General features: G+C 45.4%; 1 protein-coding gene across 1 annotated transcript in view; it reads right to left on the bottom strand.

Annotated features, from left to right (window-relative positions):
- Positions 1–25213, bottom strand: part of LOC147642483 (nucleolin) — a 92100-nt gene that overhangs the window by 24254 nt on the left and 42633 nt on the right. Inside the window, exons 3-4 of the mRNA XM_086806970.1 lie at positions 5589–5723; positions 5413–5483 (exon numbers count right to left, since the gene is read on the bottom strand). Coding sequence (XP_086663096.1) covers positions 5413–5483; positions 5589–5723 — 206 coding nt within the window. The remainder of the gene's footprint in view (positions 1–5412; positions 5484–5588; positions 5724–25213) is intronic.

Genomic DNA, 25213 nt, shown 5'->3' with positions numbered 1-25213 from the left:
GAGGAACTATTGCTGCTTTGTGGATTTCCACAAGGCATTTGACACAGTACCACGAGAGAGGCTCTTTCAACGCCTGCAGTCTCTTGGCATACCAGCAGATATGACATGGGGCATCTATGCATTATATGAGCAGGTTTTTGGGTGAGTCAGATGTCCAGGAGGTATGTCCGAGATTATTGCTAGCACCATTGGTGTGAAGCAAGGATGCCCACTTTCCCCCACGCTATTTGGGTTATACATTGATGAGGTGGCTGACTTCATTACACGGGGAGGCGGAGATGGAGTTGATTTAGCAGGTACCTCAGTACATATTATGCTCTATGCTGATGATATTGTATTAGTGTCTGAGTCTCCAGGTGGTCTACAGCAGCATCTACATGCACTCCATGATTTCTGCACACAGAGGGGTCTTACTGTGAACCTTGGGAAAACCAAGGTTTTGGTCTTTCATACATCGAGACAGGGCAGGAGTCAGCTGACATTCACTCTCGCAGGATGCCAGGTGGAGGTGGTGACATCATACGTGTACCTAGGGGTTACCTTCTTTGCAACAGACACATGCTTCACCATGGGTTCCGCAGCCAGAGCTAGATTGACACATGGATATGCAGCATTGGCTATGCTAGGGAGACAGTGCCACCAGGCGCATTTTCAGGAGCCCGGACAAAGGGGTGGCTATTTGACACATTAGTCACACCGGCATTGATGTATGGAGCAGCGGTATGGGCGCCAGGCCTTGCTACCCATTGGTGGACACAGATAGAGAGACCACAAGCCCTCATGATGGCACGCATGATACGCAGCAAACCATCAATGCCTCATGACATTATCCGAGCAGAGTTTGCTGCGCCTCCTATGATGGTAGAGGCCATATTTCAGACTATATGCCTGCTAGACAGATTCAGAGAGATGCCACAGGACAGATTGTCATACAGAGCTTTTGAGGCATCTAGACAGCTGGCTGAGGCAGGAGACAGAGGATCATGGTATGCACAGGTCACACATTGGTTCTCATAGCATGGCCTAGATATGGATCATCTACCACCATTCCAGTATGACACGGATGCACCACATATCCGTCTCTCTCATAGTGAGAGGAACAGAGTATTGAGACAGGATCTATGGCAGCTCTATACACGAGAGACATGGATATCGCCTACACAGCCTCTTCCACCGAAGATGCTATACTACAGAGATCACTTCATGAGTATCACTGATGATGGATTTATAGAGAGGCCTAGATACATGGAGGGCTTTTTACCACACGGCTCCCAAGTGGCTATTGGTCAGCTTAGAGTTTCATCACACCGATTGGAGATTGAGACTGGCAGAGCAGCATGGATCCCCCGAGAGGAGAGGGTATGCAGATTGTGCAGAGAGGAGGTGGAGAGTGAGGAGCATTATGTATGCAGATGCAGAGCATATACAGCCATCAGAGAGAGATATCCCATTTTATTCAGAGAGCCACATTCCCTACGCCAGATCTTTGAGGCAGCAGGCCAGCGCATACTGGGGAGATACATTCTAGACATACAGCGCCATAGAGAGACATTATTACAGGCTCAGACAGCTCCAGAGGGGGGGCGACAGACACAGATTACTACATTTTTTCACAGATCCATCCCCCTCCCAGCCCCTACACGGCAGGGAATTACCCTCCAGAGAGCAGAGACACTTAGAGCCCGCAGGAGACGGAGGACACCTGGCTTTCGGACACTACGCCTATACCAGAGAGAGATGACAAAGATCAGAGCTCAGTTTCACAGAGAGGGTGCGGAGCGACTGGCTCGCTTCAGGTTCTCCCCTGATGTTGTACTGCCAAAGTGTTGTTGTGTGTCATCCGTATGCTGTTGTGCGCTGTCCGTATGCTATATTGTACCACCGCCGCCTGTCAGATCTGCACGTCGCGCGACCGTACCAGCGCCGCCCGCCGTCCTCTACGCTGCCCAGTTCACTACGCCGCCCGCCGTCCTCTACGCTGCCCAGTTCACTGCGCCGCCCGCCGCCCTCTGCGTTGCCCAGTGCGCATCGCCGCCACCGCCGTCGCCTGTTGCCCAGATCTTGCCTGCCCCTGTCTGTGCCGCCCCTGCATCGCCGTCGCCTATGACAGATCTACGCCGCCGTACAACTGTACCTACGCCTTGTATCGCCTCAGATCTATCAGATCTATGCGCCGCCTCACAACTCGCCGCCCTGGATAGTACCTGCATGTCAGATCTGCCCAAAGCAACTCCAAATCTCAGATCTGCAAGGTTTGAGGGATTTACAAATTTCTAACTTGAAGTTGCACATTTTGCCTGTTGAAATTTGGGGCTTTTCACCATTGAGCCTGCAATTGCAACATTGGCACACATTGGCATTGATTTCAACAGATTTGGTGCATAATTGCACTGGAAATTTGGGGATTTTGCAAAAATTGGCGCGATTTTGCAGAAATTGGCACTATTTGCAAGTAATTTTGGGTGTTACAGGCACATTTACTTGGCATTGAGGCATTTCACCCAATTTTTGGGATATTACAGGCACATGAGTTTACCTATCCTCTCATAGCATTGGCTAATGCCCGCCTCGAGTCCCCCACTTTTTCTTCCCATTTTCAGCTTTTCCCATTGCTGAATTTTTACTTTTATCAGCCCTACCATTGCTGATTTTTCCTCATCGGATCCTCCATTGATGGGTTTCTCTCTTGCAGCTTACATTGCATGTCTCACAAGCATGACTTCTGGATCTTGTTGCCTTTACACATGCGTATATCTGCTACCTCTTCTTATGCTTATCACTGTGCAGTTACAAAGCATTGATGCGGATTACATGCAGTTCAGCTTGGCATTTGGATGCTTGCCTTCAGGGGGGTATTATGCGATGCCTCTTGATTTAATGCAGTTGATGTCCACATGATCTTTGCCATGCATTTCAGGTGATGCGTTTATGTACTATCGTGCTCTAGCATTAGCACTATGACATTGGGGATTCTCCTTTTCCCCATCATATAGTGCTTGCTTTTCCCATTGGCACTGCAGTTCACCCTTACTGTGGAGCATAGTGCAGGGCAACATTCACAGCTTTATGACCCTGTTGCTACCCGTTCACACCATTCACTTGAGGGGGGTTTGTTGGTCATGTCCACTCCCGGCTAGTTCAAGTGTGAACCCAACTTACTCACGGGCACTTTTTCCCTGTGACTGGACATAGGTTATTTCCCCGTGTGAACACACTTATGTGTGTTGGGTACTTAGCCCTAGGCTTTTTAGTACTCACTTGTACTTTCATTTCATATCATTATTGAGTACATCTTTTCCAACATTCTCACGTTTCTCTATGCTTAAGTGTGCGTGTGTGTGTGTGTGTGTGTGTGTGTGTGTGTGTGTGTGTGTGCAGGCTAGCTGCCCTCCTACCCAACAATTTCCTCCTTTACAATTGCTGCATATTTTGGATTCATCTGGTAAGGTTTCTGCCTAGTAGGTCTTGATCCTTCCATGATTGGGATCATGTGTTCTACTTCAGGTGGTACGCCCTTTATCTCTTTGTAGTTCCAGGTAAAACATTCTTTGACTGGCATACTTGTATGGATGTGGTTCGCTCAGTGGTGATCGAGTCATTACCAAACAGGTGCCCTTCCATTGGGTGTGCTTTCCACGTTCATAGTTCTATCTTTAGGATTTGTGAATCTCTTCGAACATACACGTGGTCTAATGCCCAATCATGCATCAATTTGGATTCCCTCATGAAGAGTCTTCCCAAGATTATATCGTATGAGTCCGGTTGGCACAGAAAGTCCATTACCACAAATGTATAACGATAGCGGAACATAAAGAGTTTAAGTCGTACATTCTTCAAAAGCCCCATGGGTCTTGAAGATATATCGTCTGCCATTATAACGATAAGTTTTTTCCAATTCTCCCAACATCGTTTGTAATGATGCTAACTCTCGCTCCTCCATCCAGGATAGCCAATGCTTTGATACCCGTTATGATGAATTGGGATTGTAGCATTAGTGTCGTCACTTTCATAATACAGTCCCAATTGATTGACCGCTATCTTGTCGAAGCTAGGCGTTCTTTCCCCTACGTGTTTTAAGTTTCTTTCTACTAGAGGTGACTGGGTCTCCTCTGCACTAGTCGTTGGTTTTAATCCTCTCTCTATCCATTCTTTTATGTCTGCCCACAATGTTGGTGAACTACGTAGCAGTTGTCCCAATGGCATTTGGACGGGAGTGGACACTACAACAGCAAGATTGCCTATGTCCCTTGGGTCTCTGGCACGTGAGGGCTCCTTCCACACGTGTGTCTCATATTCACTCCTAGGGAATGAATGAATGGACACATCTTGCTCAGTCTCCTCAAACATTCTTGCCATAAGGTCTCCTTGAAATCCTCCTTTAGGCTCTTCTAGAATTAAAGTAGGCACATCCAATTCTCTTTCCGTTATCGGCTCGTTTCTTGGATACATTGTATCCCTGGCCCGGTTAGCCCTTAATTTCGCTTCATGAAGTCGTTGGCACCCTTCCACTAGGGCCTTAGCTTTTTCAACCTTTCTTATCTCTTCTTCAACATTTGGGTATTCACCAATCCCCTTAGGGGTTGTTGGTTTCTCTCTTTGTGCCTCTTGGGCAAGCTCGTCTGATTTTGGCGCTTGATTGCTCTCTTCCTTTGATTGGGTGGATTCAGTGTCAATAGTTTTTTTTTCAGATCCATCCTAGATTGTGATCCTGGTGTCACCTTTACCTACTTTTTTCACTCTCTTTCTCCTGCCAGTTCTAGAAATGGTGACACTTGCTGGGTTCTTCCTCCCTTTGTCCCCTAGTTGGGCTTGGGCTCGTGTCAGGATATTCAGTGGCGTGATGTTTCCAAGTTGCACACTTATGGTCATGATAGTGGCTTGGTTAGAAGTGGAAGCAGAACCAGTTGCGCGATATGGGCAGTCTTTGATCAAATGATCAATCCCACACTTAGTACAAGTAAGCACTGGCATGTCATTAGGTGGTGCAGCCATTGGTTGAGTTTGATGCGCCTGAACCACATTCTTGTTAGAACAGTCTGCTATTCAATGAGGTCCACCGCAACCAAAACATTGTAGTGGCCTCCTCCTCAAATTTGCGTTTATGTCTTTATCTTTCCATTGTACCGTGGTTTGTAACACTGGTACTGACGTGTTATTTTGTAAGACTTAAAATTCTGGAGCAATCTTCGCGGCTATTGACTTCTATCTCAAGCATCATTTCATCCTCATCCGATGGCTCCTCAATCAACTGGTCTTACACCTTGTGCAGCACTGGTTGACGACCTGCACCCGCAGATTGCGCTTCATATACCTTACCACACTATTTTATGCATGCAAGAGGCAGGCATGGTGTTTCTGTAACAATCGTCATAACACAAAACCCAGAATAAAGAGGTAGATGTTTCTACTTACCAAACTTCTGCCATCTCGCTTTTGGAATTTTGCTCGTACAAACTCTCGTAAAAAATCCTCAATGGATCTCTCTGGATACAATAACCAGGACAAGTTAAGCTCTGGCCACCAAATACAGCAATAGATATCAGACAATTGATGGCAACGATATGGAGACTGAAAAAATAAATAAAAACCTCATCAGCAGGATCATGCTTTTGCCCTGGTAGACTGTACACTTTCTTCTCCTTCTTCTCAGGTTCTTCTTTTGAGGCTTGTTTCTTCTTGAGGGAGTCCTTTGGTGATGTAGTTTTGCCACTAGAGACCGGAACCTGCAAAATACGGAGAAAAAAAAAAGATTCTAACATGCAAAATAGTGAGAAAAAAAAGGTTCCTCTTGCAAGAAGGTAAAAACTTTACGTAACTTGAGGAAACATTGATTCTTCTTTTTTTTTAAAGAGTTCCTATCTATACTCACCCATACGCGAACAAGCCCTATCTATAGATAGGAACTCTTTTTTTAAGAGTTCCTATCTATACTCACCCATACGTGAACAAGCCCTCCCCCCATCCCCTTAACGATGATGCTCTCTGTCAAAGTGAGGAAACACTGATTCCTTTTAGCAGTATTTAAAAGAAGTATTGTATAATCCCAGAAATAGCGTTATGCAGGGAGCATAAGGCCTGGTTCACTAGGGTCCACCGCCCAAGGCAGATGCGGCAGGCAGGTGGACGGAGGCAGGTTAGTGACAGGTGGCAACAGGGCATTTCACAACTGATGGACACAAAAAGAACAAATGCAAGAAGAAGCAAAGCCCACTAATGCATTGGCAAGGGTTTGTGTAGCATGTAATAGGTTGACCGTCGTGTTTATGCAATCCCCTTGACTTTAAGAGAAAAAAGTAGAGAGAGAGAGAGAGAGAGAGAGATATTGAGAGTTGACACCGGGATTGGGTCGTCCCAATTACCCACTGAAGGGGACCCCCTGCAAGAAGAGTATTTTCTTGTAAATCTTTGGAGAACTTTGTACAATGATAATGAATGATGAGTGAGGACTACCCAACACAAGGATGAGGAAGACCGAACACAGGCTGAACCATATGCTGAACCAACAGCGAAAACTCTATGAAGCCACTTATGCAAATCCAAAACTGATGATCAGGATATGCACATATGCCGGCTGAATATGAGAGGATCTTCTATGTTGCCTTGGACTGAAGCACAGAGTGCTTGACACTGTTGCTCCAAGAACCTGGGGGATCTCAAGCACACATGTTCTCTCAAATTGCTTTGCTGAATTCTGAATGAATGAAGTGATTTATTCTGAATGAATGAAGTGATTTATGCAATCGGTTATGGGCTGCAAGAGGCATTAAACACCATCGCTTAGCATTAAATGCTATTATGGACATTTTATGCTGGATGACTGCTGTTTAGGGGGTGTATGGTGTGTGAACACCATGCACAAGGCATCCCCCAATGTGGGGAGCCGCCTTATGGGCTGGCCCGTGCCCTAGATAATGCTTACATGCCTTCTATATTCTTCTAGGTGTCTGGCCTAATGCTAGGCTGACTTCTACATGCTTCTACATGATGAATTCTCCAAATGGGTAAGAGGACTGACACATTGCATACTCTTAAGGCTTGGAAGTCTAACCTACGTAGCTCGTGCCTCACATGTCCCGGACGGGGATTCACAATGGGGCCACAACATACGACAAATAATCCTAAAAAGGTATTAATACTATATGATGTTACATATAATGCTGAGCCAGTGTTTCACATAGCACCATAGTGCAAGGTACATGGGACATTCCCTCCAGGTTAGCTTGGCGCCAGATTCATGGCTTCCAAGTAGCCCGACAATATCTGTAGGTACTCCTGGAAGAATTCTTTATCTAGCCATACGGCTTCATGAGTGCCTTGGTCTAAGAACTTTGTATAGAACTGTCTTTGTCTGCGACTGGAACCATGCTTCCATCTGTGGAGGAGAATCTGCTCGAGCTCGATGACTTCAGCTTCGTGAACCATCTCTGGCTATTGCTTGTCGGAGACCACCTGCAAAGCTGATCCAACATAGAACTTCAACCAAGAAACATGGAAGACATTATGCATAGTCCAGTTGTCTGGTAGCTTTAGCTTCATGGAGACATCACTGATCTTCTAGATGATCAGAAAAGGGCCAAAACTTCGAAATGAGAGCTTGGGACAACATTGTCCACTTGCTTCAATCTCTGCTTCATGATCCAGAGATACACCCAAACCCCTTCTTTGTAGTTGACACATCTCTTCTAGACTTGTTGGCTTGCCTAGTATATGCTTCCTGAGCTTTGGCAAGGCACTCCTTTATTGACTCCATGATTTCTCAAAATGTTTCTATGGTCTTGTTCGCCTCCAAGGAAGGTGACACCATCCTCGTAAGCAATGACCAACCAATATTGGATAAGTGAGTATCATTCAAGATTGCTTGTACCAAAGGAAGATAATGTTCCCACTTCGACTACTGTCATGGCAATATGACTTGAGAACATCAAATGCAAGCTGATTATATATTTATGTCTAGCCATCTATCTAAGGATGGAATGCACTTAACAACTATAACTTAGTTCCAAAGTTGTCAAATAATGCTCCCCAAAAATGTGAAGTAAACTCTGGATCCCTGTCAGCACATGTAATTGTTCTTGGCAAACCACATATGGGATACCAAAGGCGAAGAAACAAGTGAGGGATATCTTTTGATGTGGCCATTTTCTTGCACGGAATGAGCATGCAAAACTTACTGAATCGGTCAACAATAGTCATGCATTGTGGATTCCTAGATCCAAATGCTGTTAGAAGGAGTCCTACAAGGTCCATGCTAATGTCCTGGAAAGGTCCTTCCGAAACTGGTAAAGACTGTAGCAACCATGTCTACTTTGTATGAGGAACCTTCCCCTTTTGGCAAATCTGACATGATTGGACATGTTGATCGGCATCCCAACCATGCCTACTTCGTATGAGAAACCTTCCCCTTTTGGCGAATCTGACATGATTGGACATGTTGATCGACATCCCTTCTCATTTTCGACTAAAATGAACGCTCTAACTTCTCGTTGATACCGCGATGACCTCCGACAAGAGAGTCAAGGGCATCGTGAAGAAGTGCAAGTCGCTTTTCCCTTAGTATGCATAGCCGGTTCTTGTGAAACAACCAAACATATTGGATGGTATAGTGACCCCGTTCTATTGGAAGGGCCAATATATACTAAGTCCCGAATTCCAAAGAATCCTCATATTGTTTGTTACGACCCTGTGCTTTTCTTTGGACAACAAGCAAGTGGGCACGGGCACGGGATGGACAGTGTGAAAGGCATCAGCTTGGAATTGAGTAAGAAATCCATGTGTGGCCAGCCTAACTGTCAAAGGGGACAAAAGGGATTTTTAAGTTTATATGGTTTTTAAACCTTTGAAGGCTTAAAATAATATTTTTATTTTTAAGCATGCGTTTTGCTAAATCTTGCTTTTAGTTTTTGGAGAAAAGCAAGTGGTGACGCCTCTTTATAAAAAGGCGAAGGGTGGCAGATTGTGGATCATGGACGAGTGCCGAGTGGTGGTGTTTGGCACTTTTTCTCATTGGTTGGCTGGTCGTAGGCGCACGGCTACTGAAGGCACCGTTGTAGGCAAGGTAAGGCGTTGGCTACGGGTGCACGACAGTAGCCAGACGCAAGGGCTGAGAGAAGGCATCATGGGTGACAGCAACCAGTCGCCAAAAAGCAAGTCTCAAGAAGGCGTACCTCAGGTGTGGGAAGGTGGTGCAGGGGATGGGCGCGCAGCAGCGAATCACGCTAGGTGCTGGCGGTCGTGGAGCGGGCCACACGCATGTGACAACCAAGCGGGCGGCTTTCTGCAGCATGGAGCAGGCCGCATCGTTGGGGCATCTCCGCAACCCGACCAGACAGGCTTAGACCAGCATGATGGAAGTGGGTCTATGGATAAGCTCACTGGATACCCTTCGTCCCCTTGCATACAGCACCTAATTGTTACAGAACAGCAAACCGCCTCTGAGGACACTACGCCTTCTGAGCCTTGATTGAAGGCACCCGCACCGTGAGATCGCTATCAATCCCTCCACAGCCAAGGTCTCTATTGAGTATCGCTTATGTGAAATGAAAGTTGTGAGGCTCTCCTAACAAAAAGAGCAAGGGGTGTTATGAAAAGCGCATTGGCTAGCAAGTGGAAGGACTTGGATCATGGGATGCAACCAAGGTAGACTTGCAAGAAGAGCGAGGGCGCCATGAGAGGTGCCAGCTAGCAAGTTTTGAGCCTTGAATGTGTATGAGGTCCTCGAACACTTAGCTTGAAGGCTTTTCAAAGACAAAGATCAAGGGTTAAGGCTTTGCGAATGGCTCTTGATAAAGAAGACATGGGGTAAGGCTTGCTAAGCACTCATGTGGAAGTCTTGGGTGAAAGCTTCGAGGGATCCTATTGGTAGAGGATTCTACAAGTTGTACTTTGTACTCAAATTTTGATCAAGTAAAGAAATACCGCAAGGGGCGCCACTGCATTTTGGGGCCAATCGATGTCCTTGTACTATTTGCAGGAGCACTCTAGCTCCCCCTGTTTGTTTCCTTTTCCAGGTCCCCATGGGTGATGAAGTGTTTTGTGTGCGAAAGTTTGTTTCACCGCCCGTCAGATTTCTAAAGGCCGGTTTCATGGTTCCGTCACCAGGATATCATCGACTTTCTCAAGGAGGCGAGCCCGTGGTTGTCACATCAAAAGCTTCAACATGTGGAAACTAGAAAGGAAGTGCAAGAGACAGTCCAGGATTGTGTGTCTTTGCCTATATGAGGTGAAGAGCAAAAGCTAGAGATGAAGCTCAGGAGAAAAGACACCAAGGACAAGAAGTAGTCAACCAGGAACAAGTAGCAGTTGAAGTGTTATGGTGCAAGAGATGGGTAGAAGGCTATGGCTTTCAACACTTTGTCACCAGTGGTTTCTTCACGGAGGCTTCCTGGATTTGGAAGGCAGCTTCTTTCTATGTTTAGCAGTGGTGATCTACTATGCTTCATTGGGACTTGTGCTTACCACTTGGGTGGAGTACAAGCATGTTTTGGGTGCCTCTGGATGTATCAGATGAGACTCAATCGGAAGTAGAGGGACTTGATGAGGTTCTTATTCTCGAGCAGATACTGGCACATAAGGAAAGAAAGGTACGAGGTAAAGTTTCCCGTCGCTATCTTGTGAAGTTTAAAGAACTATTTACCGATGGATGCGAAGTGGATGGAGGAGGGTGACTTAGCAGATTCACCTAAGGTATTGCAGCGTTATCTTGATGCCTTTGAGTTGGAGCCAACTCTTGTGATGGCTCATTCAGGTTCAGCAGAGCATGGGTCTGGAGCATTGCCTGATGCTCAAGAGGGGGGTAGCACCTCCACTCCCTTGTTACAAACACGCTCAGTTTTTCATCTAGGAGTCGCTTGGTGACATCTTTGTATTCACCCGAAGGTACTAAGGCTGACAGTATATCTGCTTATGGGACTTCTATGATATTGTGTACTAGTCACATGAGATGGTAAAGTTGGGTATGGTCCACAGTCGGCCGCACCATGAACTATAACTGCAACTATGGATAAACAGAGATGGTTTTTTTTTGCCTTTGGAACTAAGGTATGACTGAGGAAGATTGGGACATTGATCTTTGTCATATGGTTCTGGCTGTTCTTGATGGTCTCCTTTGGAATGGCATGGTTTGGTTGAGCTCAAAGTTTGCGACAACCTAAGCTAACACTTCGAGACTCTATGAAAGGCATAAGTCTTGCGAGCAGTCCTAGAGTTGGTTTGGTTCATGGATACCTGGATCGAACTCTATCTGTGCATGTATTTTATACACTTTCTGAGATATTGTATTCTGGTGTCATTGGATCCTGGTACCCTTGGGAATACATGGGTAATACTATGGATGTGTCAGGATGAGATGCATGTATGTTGGTATGATACATCACGTAATTTAGTATGTTCATGGATGCAACACTGAGTGTGGCTCTTGCAAGATGGCCATGAGCAGAATGGGTAAAACATCAAGAGAGACATATGTGGGAAGTATTTAGTGGATGTATTGTTTGGATGCATTGAGTGCTTTCATATGCTCATGTTGTACCAAGGAATCGTGGATACCCATGGGTGTAAGGCTTGCGAGCAACCCTGAGACTGTTATATTGGAGTAGGTAGAGCATCTTGAGGAGCATATTCTTTGCGAATGCATATATGTGTCATGCATATGTTTGTCATATGTAGGATGATGCATGGTTTTGTTTTTGGCTAACACAGGTTACGTGTTTCCACTTGGTTTTAGACTTTTGCTGCAGGTTCTGAAGGAACAAGCAAGAGTTGTTTGTCACTTTGATGTGACAAGGTGGCCTTATTGTCCAGGATGATTGTTCATCACCCAGATGCACTGGAGGGGCATTGCTTTTGTCATATGGAGACTCTTTCTTCATTGGATATTTACTGTGTTATTGAGTGCAATCGAGGACACTTGCTATTTTTCAAGAGAAGGGTATGTTATGACCATGTGTTTTTCTCTGGACAACAAGCAAGTGGGCACGGGCACGGGATGGACAGTGTGAAAGGCATCAGCTTGGAATTGAGTAAGAAATCCATGTGTGGCCAGCCTAAGTGTGAAAGGGGACAAAAGGGATTTTTAAGTTTATAAGGTTTTTAAAACTTTGAAGGCTTAAAATAATATTATTATTTTTAAGCATGCGTTTTGCTTAATCTTGCTTTTAGTTTTTGGAGAAAAGCAGGTGGTGATGCCTCTTTATAAAAAGGCAAAGGGTGGCAGATTGTGGATCATGGACGAGTGCCGGATGATGGTGTTTGGTACTTCTTCTCATTGGTTGGCTGGTCGTAGGCGCACGACTACTGAAGGCACCGCTGTAGGCAAGGTAAGGCGTAGGCTGGGGGTGCACGACAGTAGACAGGTGCAAGGGCTGAGAGAAGGCATCATGGGTGGGAATGCACGGCAGCAACCAGTCGCCAAAAAGCAAGTCTCAAGAAGGCATACCTCAGGTGTGGGAAGGCGGTGCAGGGGATGGGCGCACAGCACTGAATCAGGCCAGGTGCTGGCGGTCGTGGAGCAGGCCACATGCATGTGACAGCCAGGTGGGCGGCTTTCTGCAGCATGGAGCACGCCGCATCGCTTGGGCATCTCCACAGCCATACCGGACAGGCTTAGACCAGCATGATGGAAGCGGGTCTATGGATAAGTTCACTGGATACCCTTCGTCCCCTTGCATACAGCACCTAATTGTTACAAGACAGCAGACCGCCTCTGAGGACACTATGCCTTCTGAGCCTCAACTGAAGAAGGCACCTACACCAACCGTGAGATCGCTATCAATCCCTCCACAGCCAAGGTCTCTATTGAGTATGGCTTATGTGAAATGAAAGCTGTGAGGCTCTCCTAACAAAGAGAGCAAGGGGTGTTATGAAAAGCGCCTTGGCTAGCAAGAAGTTTTGAGCCTTGAATGTGTATGAGGTCCTCGAACACTTAGCTTGAAGGCTTTTTGAAGACAAAGATCAAGGGTTAAGGCTTTGTGAATGGCTCTTGATAAAGAAGACATGGGGTAAGGCTTGCTAAGCACTCATGTGGAAGTCCTGGGTGAAAGCTTCGAGGGATCCTATTGGTAGAGGATTCTACAAGTTGTACTTTGTACTCGAATTTTGATCAAGTAAAGAAATACCGCAAGGGGCGCCACTGCGTTTTGGGACCAATCGGTGTCCTTGTACTATTCGCAGGAGCACTCTAGCTCCCCCTGTTTGTTTCCTTTTCCAGGTCCCCATGGGTGATGAAGTGTTGTGTGCGCGAGTGTTTGTTTCACCGCCCGTTAGATTTCTGAAGGCCAGTTTCATTGTTTTTTCATCCTGTCTAAATCTTTTCCTTGTATTTCGATCATTGCAAGTCTGAATATACCCTTGCGACTTAGAGAATCGACAATGGGGTTATTCTTGCCAGGAATGTATTCAATCATACCTCCAAATGGCTAAGAGATCTAACTCCATCTGGCTTGTCTGTCACTCCATTGGCTCTAGACATAATTTGCAACCATTTAAGTGCCGGATGATCTGTCTTAACTATGAACTCCCTCCTGTAAAGGAAAGGTTTTCAATGCTTAACAGCTATCATCACCTCAATAACTATTTGTCATACACTAAATAATTCTTCTTTGCGTCATTCAACTTCCGGCTATAATAAGCCACTAGGCGCCCTTCTTATGGCTAAATTGTTGGCAGCATCGGTAACCACATCAAAACAATCATCCCATGAAGCCAACTTAAGAACCTAAGAATCGAAAGCAACGTTCTTCATTACACGGAATGCCTCAAGTGCTTTGCCCGTAAATAGACACTTTCTGCCAACACGTCTTCGTGCCCTTGAGAAAATTTGTAAGAGCTGCTGCAAGGTTGGAAAATTTGTCCATGTGGAAACTATATGCTTGACAGAGACCTACAAAAGAGCGAACTCCTGAGCATTCTTGGGAGCATCCCATTTGAGAATGGCCCTTACCTTTTCAGGGTCAAGACTAATCACGTCTACACTCATGACATATTCTAGATAGTGGATTTCTTCTACTCCAAATTCACTCTTTTCTGCATTGATATATAGCTCATTGTCACACAATAGTTGCAAGACCTTTGCAACCTCTCCCGCTCATGTTGCTCTATAGTAGCAGAAAATATAAGTATATCATCTAAAAAGATGAACACACTTTCCTATAAGCTCCACAAAAACCAAAGACATCATCTTGTTAAACGTCGTCGATGCATTGGTGAGTCCAATGGGCATCACCACAAACTCGTAGTGGTCGCGTTTAGTCCTAAAGGCTGTTTTTGGAATGTCAACCGTAAAGATCCAAACCTGATGATAGCCACTTTTGAGATCTATCTTTGAAAAGAACTTTGCACCATTGAGTCGCTCAAGAATATACTCAATCCTAGGCATTGGGAAACTATTTTTAGATGTGAGTGCCATGTAGTCCACACATAATCGTGCGGACTTGGCTTTCTTTTGCACAAATAAAATAGGTGCAACAAAGTGCGAGAATGAGGACTGGACCAATCCAGCTCAGAGTACCTGGGAAAGCTACTACTCCAATTCACCCTCCAATGCCTTTGAAAGGCAATAGAGGAACTTACTGGGCGGTTCTATCTCGGGGACCAACTCTATGCGATAATCCTCCGGGCGACTGGGCGAGAGCTAAGGCAAGAGATCATCCTTTAGCATAATATCTTCGAATTGTGCAAGGAGACCATCTAGCCTTTGCGTCAAAGGGGTTGTTGGTTGAACAGCAGACTCTTGACTGCCGACATAAATCAAAGCACATTTGGCTCCTTTTCTGATGGCTCTTTGAGCCTGGATATGGGAGATGAGTGGAAAGCTTCTATCCCTGTGAATCAAGACAAGCTTAGGAGCACCATCAACAATTGTGAAAGTGTCCTACCTCCATCAAGAATTGTGAAAGTATCATGCCTCCAATCAGGAATGGGTGCATACTCCTTAAACCACTGAATGCCGAGAATCATATCACACCCCAAAAGAGGTGAGACAATGAAGTCTCCCTGAAATGTGGCCTTTTGAACCTTGAATTCAAATTGTTGAGCCTTATGGAAATGTGAGTGCAAAGACCGGATGTGAACCTGTCTAGTGAAGGGTGGATTGAAAAAGATGAGCAATCATTGTCACTTATTGGTTTACACCTAGGCACAAGTCTTATTCATCACATTGACTCTAAGGAACATGCAAAAGATGCATGGGATACATTGAATCTTGTGTTTGGAGCTAAGGCAAAGAACCACAAAATTCACTACTTAAAGATTGAGTTCTATGGTCTAGAAATGAACTTTAATGAATCTTTGGCTCAATTTGTCGATAAAATGAAAAGCATCATGACCCAGTTAGTTGACATATATGCTAAGATTGGAGATAAAGATGCAGTTGCAATAATCTTAAAAAGCATGCCAAAGGAATACAATGCACTTGTCACAACCTTGAAGAATCTACCAGAGCCAACATTTAATGGATGTGTCTCCTCCCTTTTGGAGAAGGAGAGAATTAAAAGAAAGCAATCCCACCACCGTTGAGCATGCATTGTTCGACAAAAGCAATTTGAAGTGTCACAATTGTGGCAGAAAAGGGCACTTTCAAAATGAATGCAGAATCAAAGACAAGCCAAAGTATAACTACTACAACAAATTCGAGCACAAAGAAGAAGATTGTAGATTGAAGAAAAGCGAAGACAACTTTATGGGGACTACTTTGACCACCAATAACGAAAAGATCCCTAGTGATTAGCTCTCTTAAAGAGCAAGGAGGCAGACACTCATCTTTTTATTTCATCTTGTTTGTTGTGTGTATCTACCTAACCACATGAGAGTAGCCAGTTGAGCACCTAGGGGGGGATAATGATTGTTGTAACTCACATCGACCACCTTGAGTAGCCCAGAGATATGGCACCAAGGGAGGGTGTTCAGAAGTGTGGTGCCATAGAGCACATGTAGAGGTAGGGAGTGAGTAGGTGAGCATGAAGCCATATGGCTAAACCGGATAATCCCACATGCATGGACCAAGCAAAGATATACTCTATCCATATAAAAGGAATCATTTTCAAGCAATGAAAGACTCGCATCATGATCTTGCTTAGATATCATCCACCTTAGGATTAAATTACTCGTGTTATTAGTGTGAAATTAGTTTCTTGTAGGAGGTACCATAAATCTTAACATTTTATCCCATATATTATGGCTAGTTACTCCCTTTGTACAAAGGGGATAAGGTCTGGGTGGTGGACATTGGGTTATGTCCATCTCGGGACATCAGTGCGTGTGAACACCAGACTGGTCATAATTTATAAGTGAGTTTTGGTCGCCCAAAACTTAATGAAGTGTGTACACACTCACTTATAAATTAGTGCTAACTCCTAAGGCTAGGTTTATGACCAATACTTACCACCTATCACATGCCACATAACCATGTCAGCAGACAGTTTCACACGCATGGTTCGCGGGCGGACGTCCCCTTACCCGAAACTACACATTGGTCAAGCAAGCATGAAAACAGCATGCAATTTCAATTGCAAGCAAGCACATAAAGATGCTATTCAATGCAGCATTGGTATGGACAATCCCCGTTCATGAGACTATACCAAAATAGATGTCCTCCAGGCAAGTACACAAGGTACCATACCCAATGGAACACCAATCCACCAAGCATTTACGGGCATGTACACGGAGGCACAAGTTCCAACGGAAAGCCAAGTCCACAGTATCACATGAGTGGCATCAATCCCCGGCATATACAACTGCGCCATGGACACCAGTCCAATGTACATACATGATGAGAAAGCACGGGTGGACCAATTGGGTGACCAAATGGTGACATCCCCCCGGCTTCTAAACAGTTGTCCGCAACTGAAAAGCATCCAAATATGTCTGAAGCACATGCGGGCAATCTCTGAAAAACTGTTCATCTACCCATTTAGAATCAATGGGAAGATAGTTCTTAAACTTGACAAGGTAACGCCTGACAACTTTGCCAGCAAAAAGCTTGTGTTCCTTGTGATACATACACAATCTACTCTGGTTGCAAGATCTCCGCAAGCTCATCTACTTCGGGTGGATCCTCAATGACCGTTTCACTGGGCTCCGGCCCTACATACTTACGGAGGAGACTCACGTGAAAAGCATTGTGTATGTGCCAATGACTAGGTAATGCCAATCTGAAAGCCACTTCATTGATCTTCTCGATCACTCGATAAGGTCCATAGTACCTAAGTGTAAGCTAAGGATATGCACCCTCTTTGCCAGGCCTCTTTGCAAGTCTTGCTTTCTCAAATTTCAGCAATACCCAATCATTCTCTTTAACATCCAATTGCCTTCTATGCTTGTCGGTAGCCTTTTTATGCTTGTCTTGTGACCTTGCAATGGCTGTCCGCACTTGAGCAAAAGCAATATCCAAGTCTCTTACATACTCATCAGCTGCAAATATCTCATCCTGTAACACGTGGAGGCTCTGGGGGTCTTCTTTTAGCCCTAAACACCACTTAGAACATGCTGATGCAAAAATGCAGACAGAAGGGAGAGTAGAGAGAGAGAGAGAGAGAGAGAGAGAGAGAGAGAGAGCTGGAAATTCAGTATATTCATATGGTACAAAAAGGTACCCTACATCTATAGCCATAGGCTACCTTTCATAAAAGGTGAAATATACCAAAACAGTCCTACTCTAAGGACCCACTCCAAAAGGGAGTGAATGACCACAACAATGAGCAAACAAGCCTATTTATAGGCTCTTGGACTCTTGAAGTGCTCGTACTCGTCGGCCAGCCGACTAGACTATATCTCATAAAGCTTTGATGCTCCTGCGGCTGACAAACCCTGGCTGCAGCTTTTTGTCCTTCCTTGTCCCCTTCTCCTAGTCCACACTAGCCAAAACAGCAACATATGCTCCAAATCCCTGGTTCTGTCATCTTTTTCTGCCTGCCGCTTCTGGACTAGCTTCAAGACATGTCCATGGGCAAACTTGCACATGACATCCCCCTCTGCTAAACTTGATGACGGGATTCCAACCTGTTCTTGGATGACTGTCGTCATCCCATTTTGTTCCCTGAGTCCTCTGTCATCCAATCCGTCTCCGGCAACCCTTTGAAAACCCGGCCCAGTCTCTAAAACCACTCTAACTCTGAATAAGATCTATGCATCTGTTCCATCCAGTCCCCAATCCGTTCCTGCTGTCATCACCCTGTGAAAGTGGAACAGCACAAGTGTGAGCATGGTGGTTGGTGAGCAAGATAAATGTAAGGTAAATTTTTAAAGCAACATACTTGGGAGTCCGGAAAAAAGAAATATGTGTGGACAGCCCCAAGTATGAATGGGGACCAAGGTTTTTAAGTTTCTAAGGTTAACAAATCTTGGGTGGCCCTTAGAAAGTTTGATAAACTTTAAAGGGCCACTAAGATATTTATGGAGGGAGGGCTACTCCACTTTTGGAGTACAAGCCTCCTTTCCATCTCTCTCTTTCTCTCTCTCTCTCTCTCTCTCTCTCTCGCTTTTTGAGCAGGAGGAGTCGACTGGCTACGTGGAGAACAGTGTGGAACTGGTCGCCTGCAGGAAGCCGTACACACGTGTGTTGCAGGCACAGTTCTGTACGGACAACCGGCGCATCACACAGTCGTACACGTGCTGCAGGTACTATCTGGCTGCGCTGCGTGGAGAGAGACTCGCCGGCGCATCACACAAGCAGGTACATCTGTCCAGCTGTCCAGGCAGCGCATCAGTCAGGCGCGGTTGCAGGTACAGTTCTGTACGGACAGGTACAGGCTGGTACAGTCCGGTCCAATCCAGCAGTTCAGGCAGTGCATCAGTCAGGCGGCTGCTGGGTGAATAGTACAGACAACACACATGTGCTGCAAGTACAAATCTATACGGACAAGTGCACACGTGTGCTGCAGAGTTGCTGACACAGGCAGCTCCAAGTACAGACTAGTACGGTCAATCCATCCGGTGCAGAACTGCGCATAACAGTTGGCAAACTCTGAACATATCTTTCTCTCTTTCTTTCCACTCGCTTATGTCTACTACAGAGTTGTTTCTTCTGGCCCTTTGTGAGAGGAGGGGTATGGCAGTTTGAAGGGTGGAAACAGAGTTGGACAGTGGATTTGTACTTGGGCTGAGTTTGAAGCCATGAACATGGAATAGCCAGATGCGTGCTCAAGGCTGCCCTATTGTATTGTCTTGGTTGATTAGAGGAGACCACAGTGTGTTGCTTTTGTGGGACACAGATCTGTATGTGAATTCTCTATGCTAAGAGGTCTTGAGGGCTGCCAGATTGAACATGCAGGTTTACTTTCCTTGACTGGCTTTGTTGTACTCAGTTAAACTTTCCATTGAATTTGAATAAAGAAATACCGAAAGGGGCGCCAAGCTTTGGGGCCAACAGGTGTCGTTTTCCTTTTTGTTCTGGAGCATTCTAGCTCCTGTTCATTTGTTATTTGTCTGGACTACAATTGGATAGGTGACTACTAGTCTACCGCACTTTGGTTTCTACCAGAGGCCGGTTTCAAGGTTCCGTTGCCGGGACCCATCATCAACTTTCTTAAGGGGGTGAGCTCGTGGTTGTCTCGAGGAAAGCCATTGCTGAAAAATTCAGCAATATGTCATACACAGAAGATGAATATTTTTATGATGAAGAGAAAGAGCAAGAGGTCTCTCTTGAGAGAAATGAATCTGAGGATATTCTTGCAGGAGAACAGGTTGCAGAAGATGCGCTGAATTTATGAGATCCCGTTCTGAGCCTAAAAAGAAGAAGAAGAAAGTGCGTTCTAAGAACCCACCTCAGGGCAATAGTGGTGCCTTCCCACAGGATCCTTCTTTTGGACAGTTTCCGAACATGCAAAACACTTTTGGTGCAAACTCACAGAGTTCCTTTTTCGGACAGCCACCTATTCCACAGCAGTCTATGCATCCAGGCTATTTTGGCGGTGGCTCTGTGTTCCAATCCATGACTGGGGATTATCCTTAGGGAGGCATGGGTATGCCAAGGAATTTTGGAGCTAGTTTTCAGCCTGGTATGCAAGGGAATACGTATGGTGGTATGCAGTCCGGAATGCAAGGAAACATGTTTGGGGGCATGCAGCCCGAAATGCAAGGAAACATGTATGGGGGCATGCAGCCCGGTATGCACAGTGGTATGTTTGGAAACATGGCCGGAATGTATGGAATGCCAGGTGTGGGAACTGGCAATGTTGACCCTATTATGGGCATGAATCCCGGGGGTAGCAATCTTGTGAAGCCACTTCCTTACGATAATCTAACGCCTATGGGTAAGGCGAAGGATTATAAGGAAGGGAGAGCTGCAGTGAAATTTGACACGTTCAGTGGGGCCAAAGATAAGCTAAAGGCACTTACCTTTTTACAGCAGTTTGATGTTGCTTTTTCTGGTGGAAATTACACGGAATCCTCTAAGGTGAGAAAAGCTCCGACTTTTCTCAAGGGCAATGCATTGCAGTGGTGGTCGACTCTTCTTTTACAAGGCATAGCACCATCTACTTGGATACAGTTTAAACAGGTGTTCTCTTCCGTATTGCTCACATCTACTTTTGCGGTGGATGTAATCACATCATGGCACAAGTTGGATGCATCGAAGTGTGAAAATCTTGAGGATTATAATAAGAAGTTTTGGGAAGCTTTACTCCCAGTTACTTCTTATCGTGCAGTGCCTTTGTCTAAGCAGGTGGAGAAGTATTGTTGTGGGTTGCCCAAGGAAGTGCGTGACTATTGCATAAAGACTCGAGTAACAAACATGTCGCATATGATAGAGAATGCTATGACGGCAAACCCATTACTCACTGGAGTCTCATCTAGATTTAAAGGAAGTAAAAGCTCAAGCAAGAAATCTGAAAAGTCAGGGCATGCTTCGCGTGATGCAAAAGGGTCTACAGAAAAGCAGTATAAGAAGTTACCAATGCCCAAGAGAACTCTTGAGGAGAGAGAGGCTTTGATGGATGCTCGGAAGTGCTTTTACTGTACAAAGGAGAGACATATGTCTTTTAACTGTCCCAAGCGTAAGTCCCAGAAGGACTCTGACACTAAAGGGGAGCCCAAGTCTGAGAAATCAAAACCTTCTGCACGGTTAGTTCCTGATCTTGTTAGGGAACAGCCAGGTGGTAAAGAGACTGAGTTGTGCAGGGCATGGGGCAAAGTGAGAGAACAAAATGCCTTGATTTTCTTTGACACAGGTGCTAGAGCCAACTTTATTTCACCGGATTTGGCTGGCCGATTGGGGGTCCGCGCAAAGGAGATGGGGCCTTTGTATGAGGCTAATATGGCTTGTCCTGGGTATACAGAACCCGTTACTCCTATTATTGGAAAGCTGAGGCTTCATGTGCAGGGTTATGTGGACAGTGAGGAGTTCTTCATCATGCCACTTGATGGATGTGATGTTTTGTTGGGTATGCCATGGTGCCATAGAGTACATGCGGTGGTGGATACATACAACAGGAAGATTACTTTGACTTATAAAGGGAAAGAGCATATTTTGGATGTAAAGCCTAAAGGGGAATCTGTTCCTATTGTATCAGCTTCGGCAATTTCATCAGTAATGAAAAAGCATCTTTTCGCGTACTTGATTTTTGTAAAGGATGCAAAAGATGATGAGTCTAAATCTAATTTGTCTATATTAGTTAAAGACAGGACTGATTTCTTACATGAGTTCCAAGATTGTTTTTCCGAGTCATTGCCAGGAGAACTTCCTCCGGAAAGGCCAGAAGATCATGCTATTGATCTAATTCCGGGGAGTACTCCACCAAATAGACCGTCGTACCGTGTTAGTGCAGCCCAACAAGAAGAAATTATGAGTCAAGTACATGAGTTGTTGAATAAAGGGTTGATCCAGCCTAGCTCATCACCCTTTTGCTCACCTGTGCTCTTAGTACGAAAGAAAGATGGTTCTTAGCGCATATGTATAGATTACAGCGCGCTAAACAAGAATACCATCAAGAATCGATTCCCTATTCCGAGGATCGATGACATATTGGACCGCTTACAGGGCTCAACAGTCTTTAGTCGGATAGACTTGAAAAGCGGGTATCATCAGATACGCATTAGACCCGAGGATGTGCACAAGACAGCATTTCGGACCACTTTTGGGCTATATGAGGTCTTACTTATGCCCTTTGGTTTGACAAATGCTCCTGCCACATTTAACAGGATGATGGACAGGATTTTCCAGCCTCATAGAGCGTTTGTGGGCACATTCTCTGATGATATGATTGTGCATTCACACACAAAGGAGGAGCATAGGAAGCATTTGGCCATTGTGTTTGAAGAACTCCGGAAGCATAGGCTGGTTAATGGCAAGAAGAGTGAGTTCTTCTTGGAAGAGATTCACTTCTTGGGACATATTGTGTCTAAGCATGGAGTCTGTATGGATCATTCGAAAGTGGAAGCTGTAAACCGGCCTTCAGAAAGCAAAGGGCGGTGGAACAAACATTTGCACATAAAACACTTCAACACCATTGAGGACCTAGAAAAGGAAAACAACCAGGGGGAGCTAGAGTGCTCCTGCAAATAGTACACAGACACCGATTGGCCCCAAATCGCAGTGGCGCCCCTTGCAGTATTTCTTTAATTGATTATAAGAGCTTTGATTACAATATAAGGCTGGTAATTCAGCCGTCCCAGTAGAACTCCTGAAGCCTGCAAAGAACCTGCATCTGGCTTCTAATCCACACGGCATCCACAAACAAGTCCAGCCATTGTTCATATCAAAAGACTCTCTCACATTGAGTCTGCATACAGAAGCTTTCTCCCATGATCAAGGCTGCCGCAACCATCCATAGCCTCTCACACTATGAACAGCATCACACCCTGACACATCCAGTGCTCCTGCATCACAACACAGACTCCCAAACTGTCTCTCAAAAGAGTATCACAGCACAGCATACCATACAGTTGACACACCTGTACAAACCCTCTCTACCATCCAAGGGTACTATCCATCTCTGTCATGGATTCCCTGTCCCCTGTCCTATCAGTAGCAAGGCTGTACCAAACATGTGTCCACTCCTGTACCTTCTGCCTGCATGTGACCTTTCTCCTGGAGAAACCCAAAAACATGTTTCCTCGAGAAAACCTACGACCTGTTTCCACATGAAACCCTTAGGCATGTTTCCCTTTTGAAACTTATGTCCTGTTTCCATACATCTAGTTACCTGTTCCCACATGAAACATCTGGCAACATAGAGATTCCCATACTGAAGTTCCCACTGTTCCTTTCTAGCAGGAAGAAAACAATCTGCTCCATGAGCACGCAGCCATGCGAGCTTGCTTCACTCCCATGCCAAGAAACATAACCAAAAGACATGTGCCTGCAGCCAAAGACCCAAGCACATAGCTGAATTTGCAACCAAACAAAAACAGCCCGTAAACTGTCCCAAAACAGTCCCGAATCCAAAGCAAAGAGAAACTGAAAATTCCATCAGATGAACGCCATCGACATGATGTCTATGTTCATGGAAATCCAGCCCCTCCTTTTCTGTAGAAACACGGCGTCCTCCAAAAAGCACACCTGGCAGCCTGTGTGTCTAGAGAAACCAACCTGTAAGAGTCTCTTGTGCAAAAGAGCATGAACTTCAGCCCTCTGCGCCTGCAGTCCAGCCCCGTATGCATGGAGAAAAACATGTGCTGCTCTGTCCAGCACTGCCTGCAATCCACCTGTTGGCATGGGAAAGAGAGAGGGCACACCCAGTTCTGTGCGCCTGCAGTCCTGCAGCCCCTGCCTGCAAGAAACGCAGCCCTGCAGCCCCTGCCTGTATGCGCCTCTTCTTCAGAAAACCCTCCACGCACAGCAGCCTGTATGCGCCTGCTTTCTGTCCTGTCCGTACAGCTGTCTGTACAGCTGTCCGTACAGTCGTACAGACCTGCATAGATACTCCTGTGCGCAGCCAACATCAGCAGCCGACTCCTCTCTTTCATGCATGAGAACTTGCATGCCTCCCCAAAAAGCAAGAGAGAGAAGCAAGAGAGAGACGTGGGCCTCCAAAAGTGGTGTAACCTCTAAATATTGCTTAGTGGCCTCCTAAGGTTTTGAAACCTTTTAAATTAATGTCTCTTTGCCCCCCTTCACACATGGGGTTATCCACACATGGGCTTCCATCTTCACTCCCACCTGATGCCATTCACACTGTCCACCATGTCCCCGTGCACATCTACATCTTGTCCAGAGAAAAACACAGGGTCATGACAGAAGCAATTCTCAATTGGCTAGATTTGAGGACCATGCATGATGTACGCACCTTTTTGGAATTGTGTTCCTATTACAAGCGGTACATACGGTATTTTGCTGAGATTGCTTCGCCCCTTCATGCCTTAACAAAGAAGGCAACTCCGTTTACATGGGCTCCTCAGGAAATTGCAGCCTTTAAAGAAAAGCTTACTTCGGATCCCGTATTGGTATTACCGGATCTCCGAAAGGCTTTTGTTGTCCACTGTGATGCATGTGGAAACAGCATTGGAGCAGCTCTCATGCAGGAAAGACATGTGATAGCCTATGAGAGTCGTATATTATAGAATGCCGAGAAGCATTTGCAAGTTTATAAGAAAGAGATGTTGGCTGTAATTCATGCTCTTTCTACATGGAAACACTATTTGCTTGGGGCTGATTTCACTGTGCATACAGATCATCAAACCTTGCGTTATTTCCTCACGCAAACTAAACTTTCTGAGAAGCATATGCGATGGGCTAACTTTTTGTCTATGTTCCACTTTCAGATTGTTCATGTGAAAGGCAAAAAGAATGTTGTGGCAGATGCTTTGTCACACAAACCACAGGTCTCAGCAGTTTCACTTGCTTATCATCATGAGCTTGATGAGATGAAAGAGCAGTATGCCCATGATGAGGATTTTGGAAGGCTCTATGATCAGATGTCTGAGGGTCAGCGGCATGATCATTAGACTCTCAGGGATGGTTTTTTGTTGATGCATGGTAGATTGTGTGTTACCAGGCAATTACGACTCAAGGTTATGATTGAAAGTTATGCTCCACCGTATGCAGGTCATAGAGGTATTCACGCCACGGTAAAAGCAATTGAGACTTTTTTTTATTGGCCGACCTTGAGAAGAGATGTTGATGCTTTTGTTAGGCAATGCATCGTATGTCAGAAGGTGAAGTTTGACCGTCAAAAGACACCAGCGTTACTTCAGCCTTTACCTATTCCAGATAGACCATGGGAGAGCATTGCCATGGATTTTATATTTGATCTTCCAAGGACACAAACGGGGAATGATGGCATTT

This window comes from Cibotium barometz, chromosome 1 (genome assembly GCF_041138505.1).
Source record: "Cibotium barometz isolate CiBa-2024 chromosome 1, ASM4113850v1, whole genome shotgun sequence".
Taxonomy (NCBI): domain Eukaryota; kingdom Viridiplantae; phylum Streptophyta; class Polypodiopsida; order Cyatheales; family Cibotiaceae; genus Cibotium; species Cibotium barometz.
Note: the sequence above shows the minus strand (reverse complement) of the source record. Positions and strands in the feature narration are given on the sequence as shown.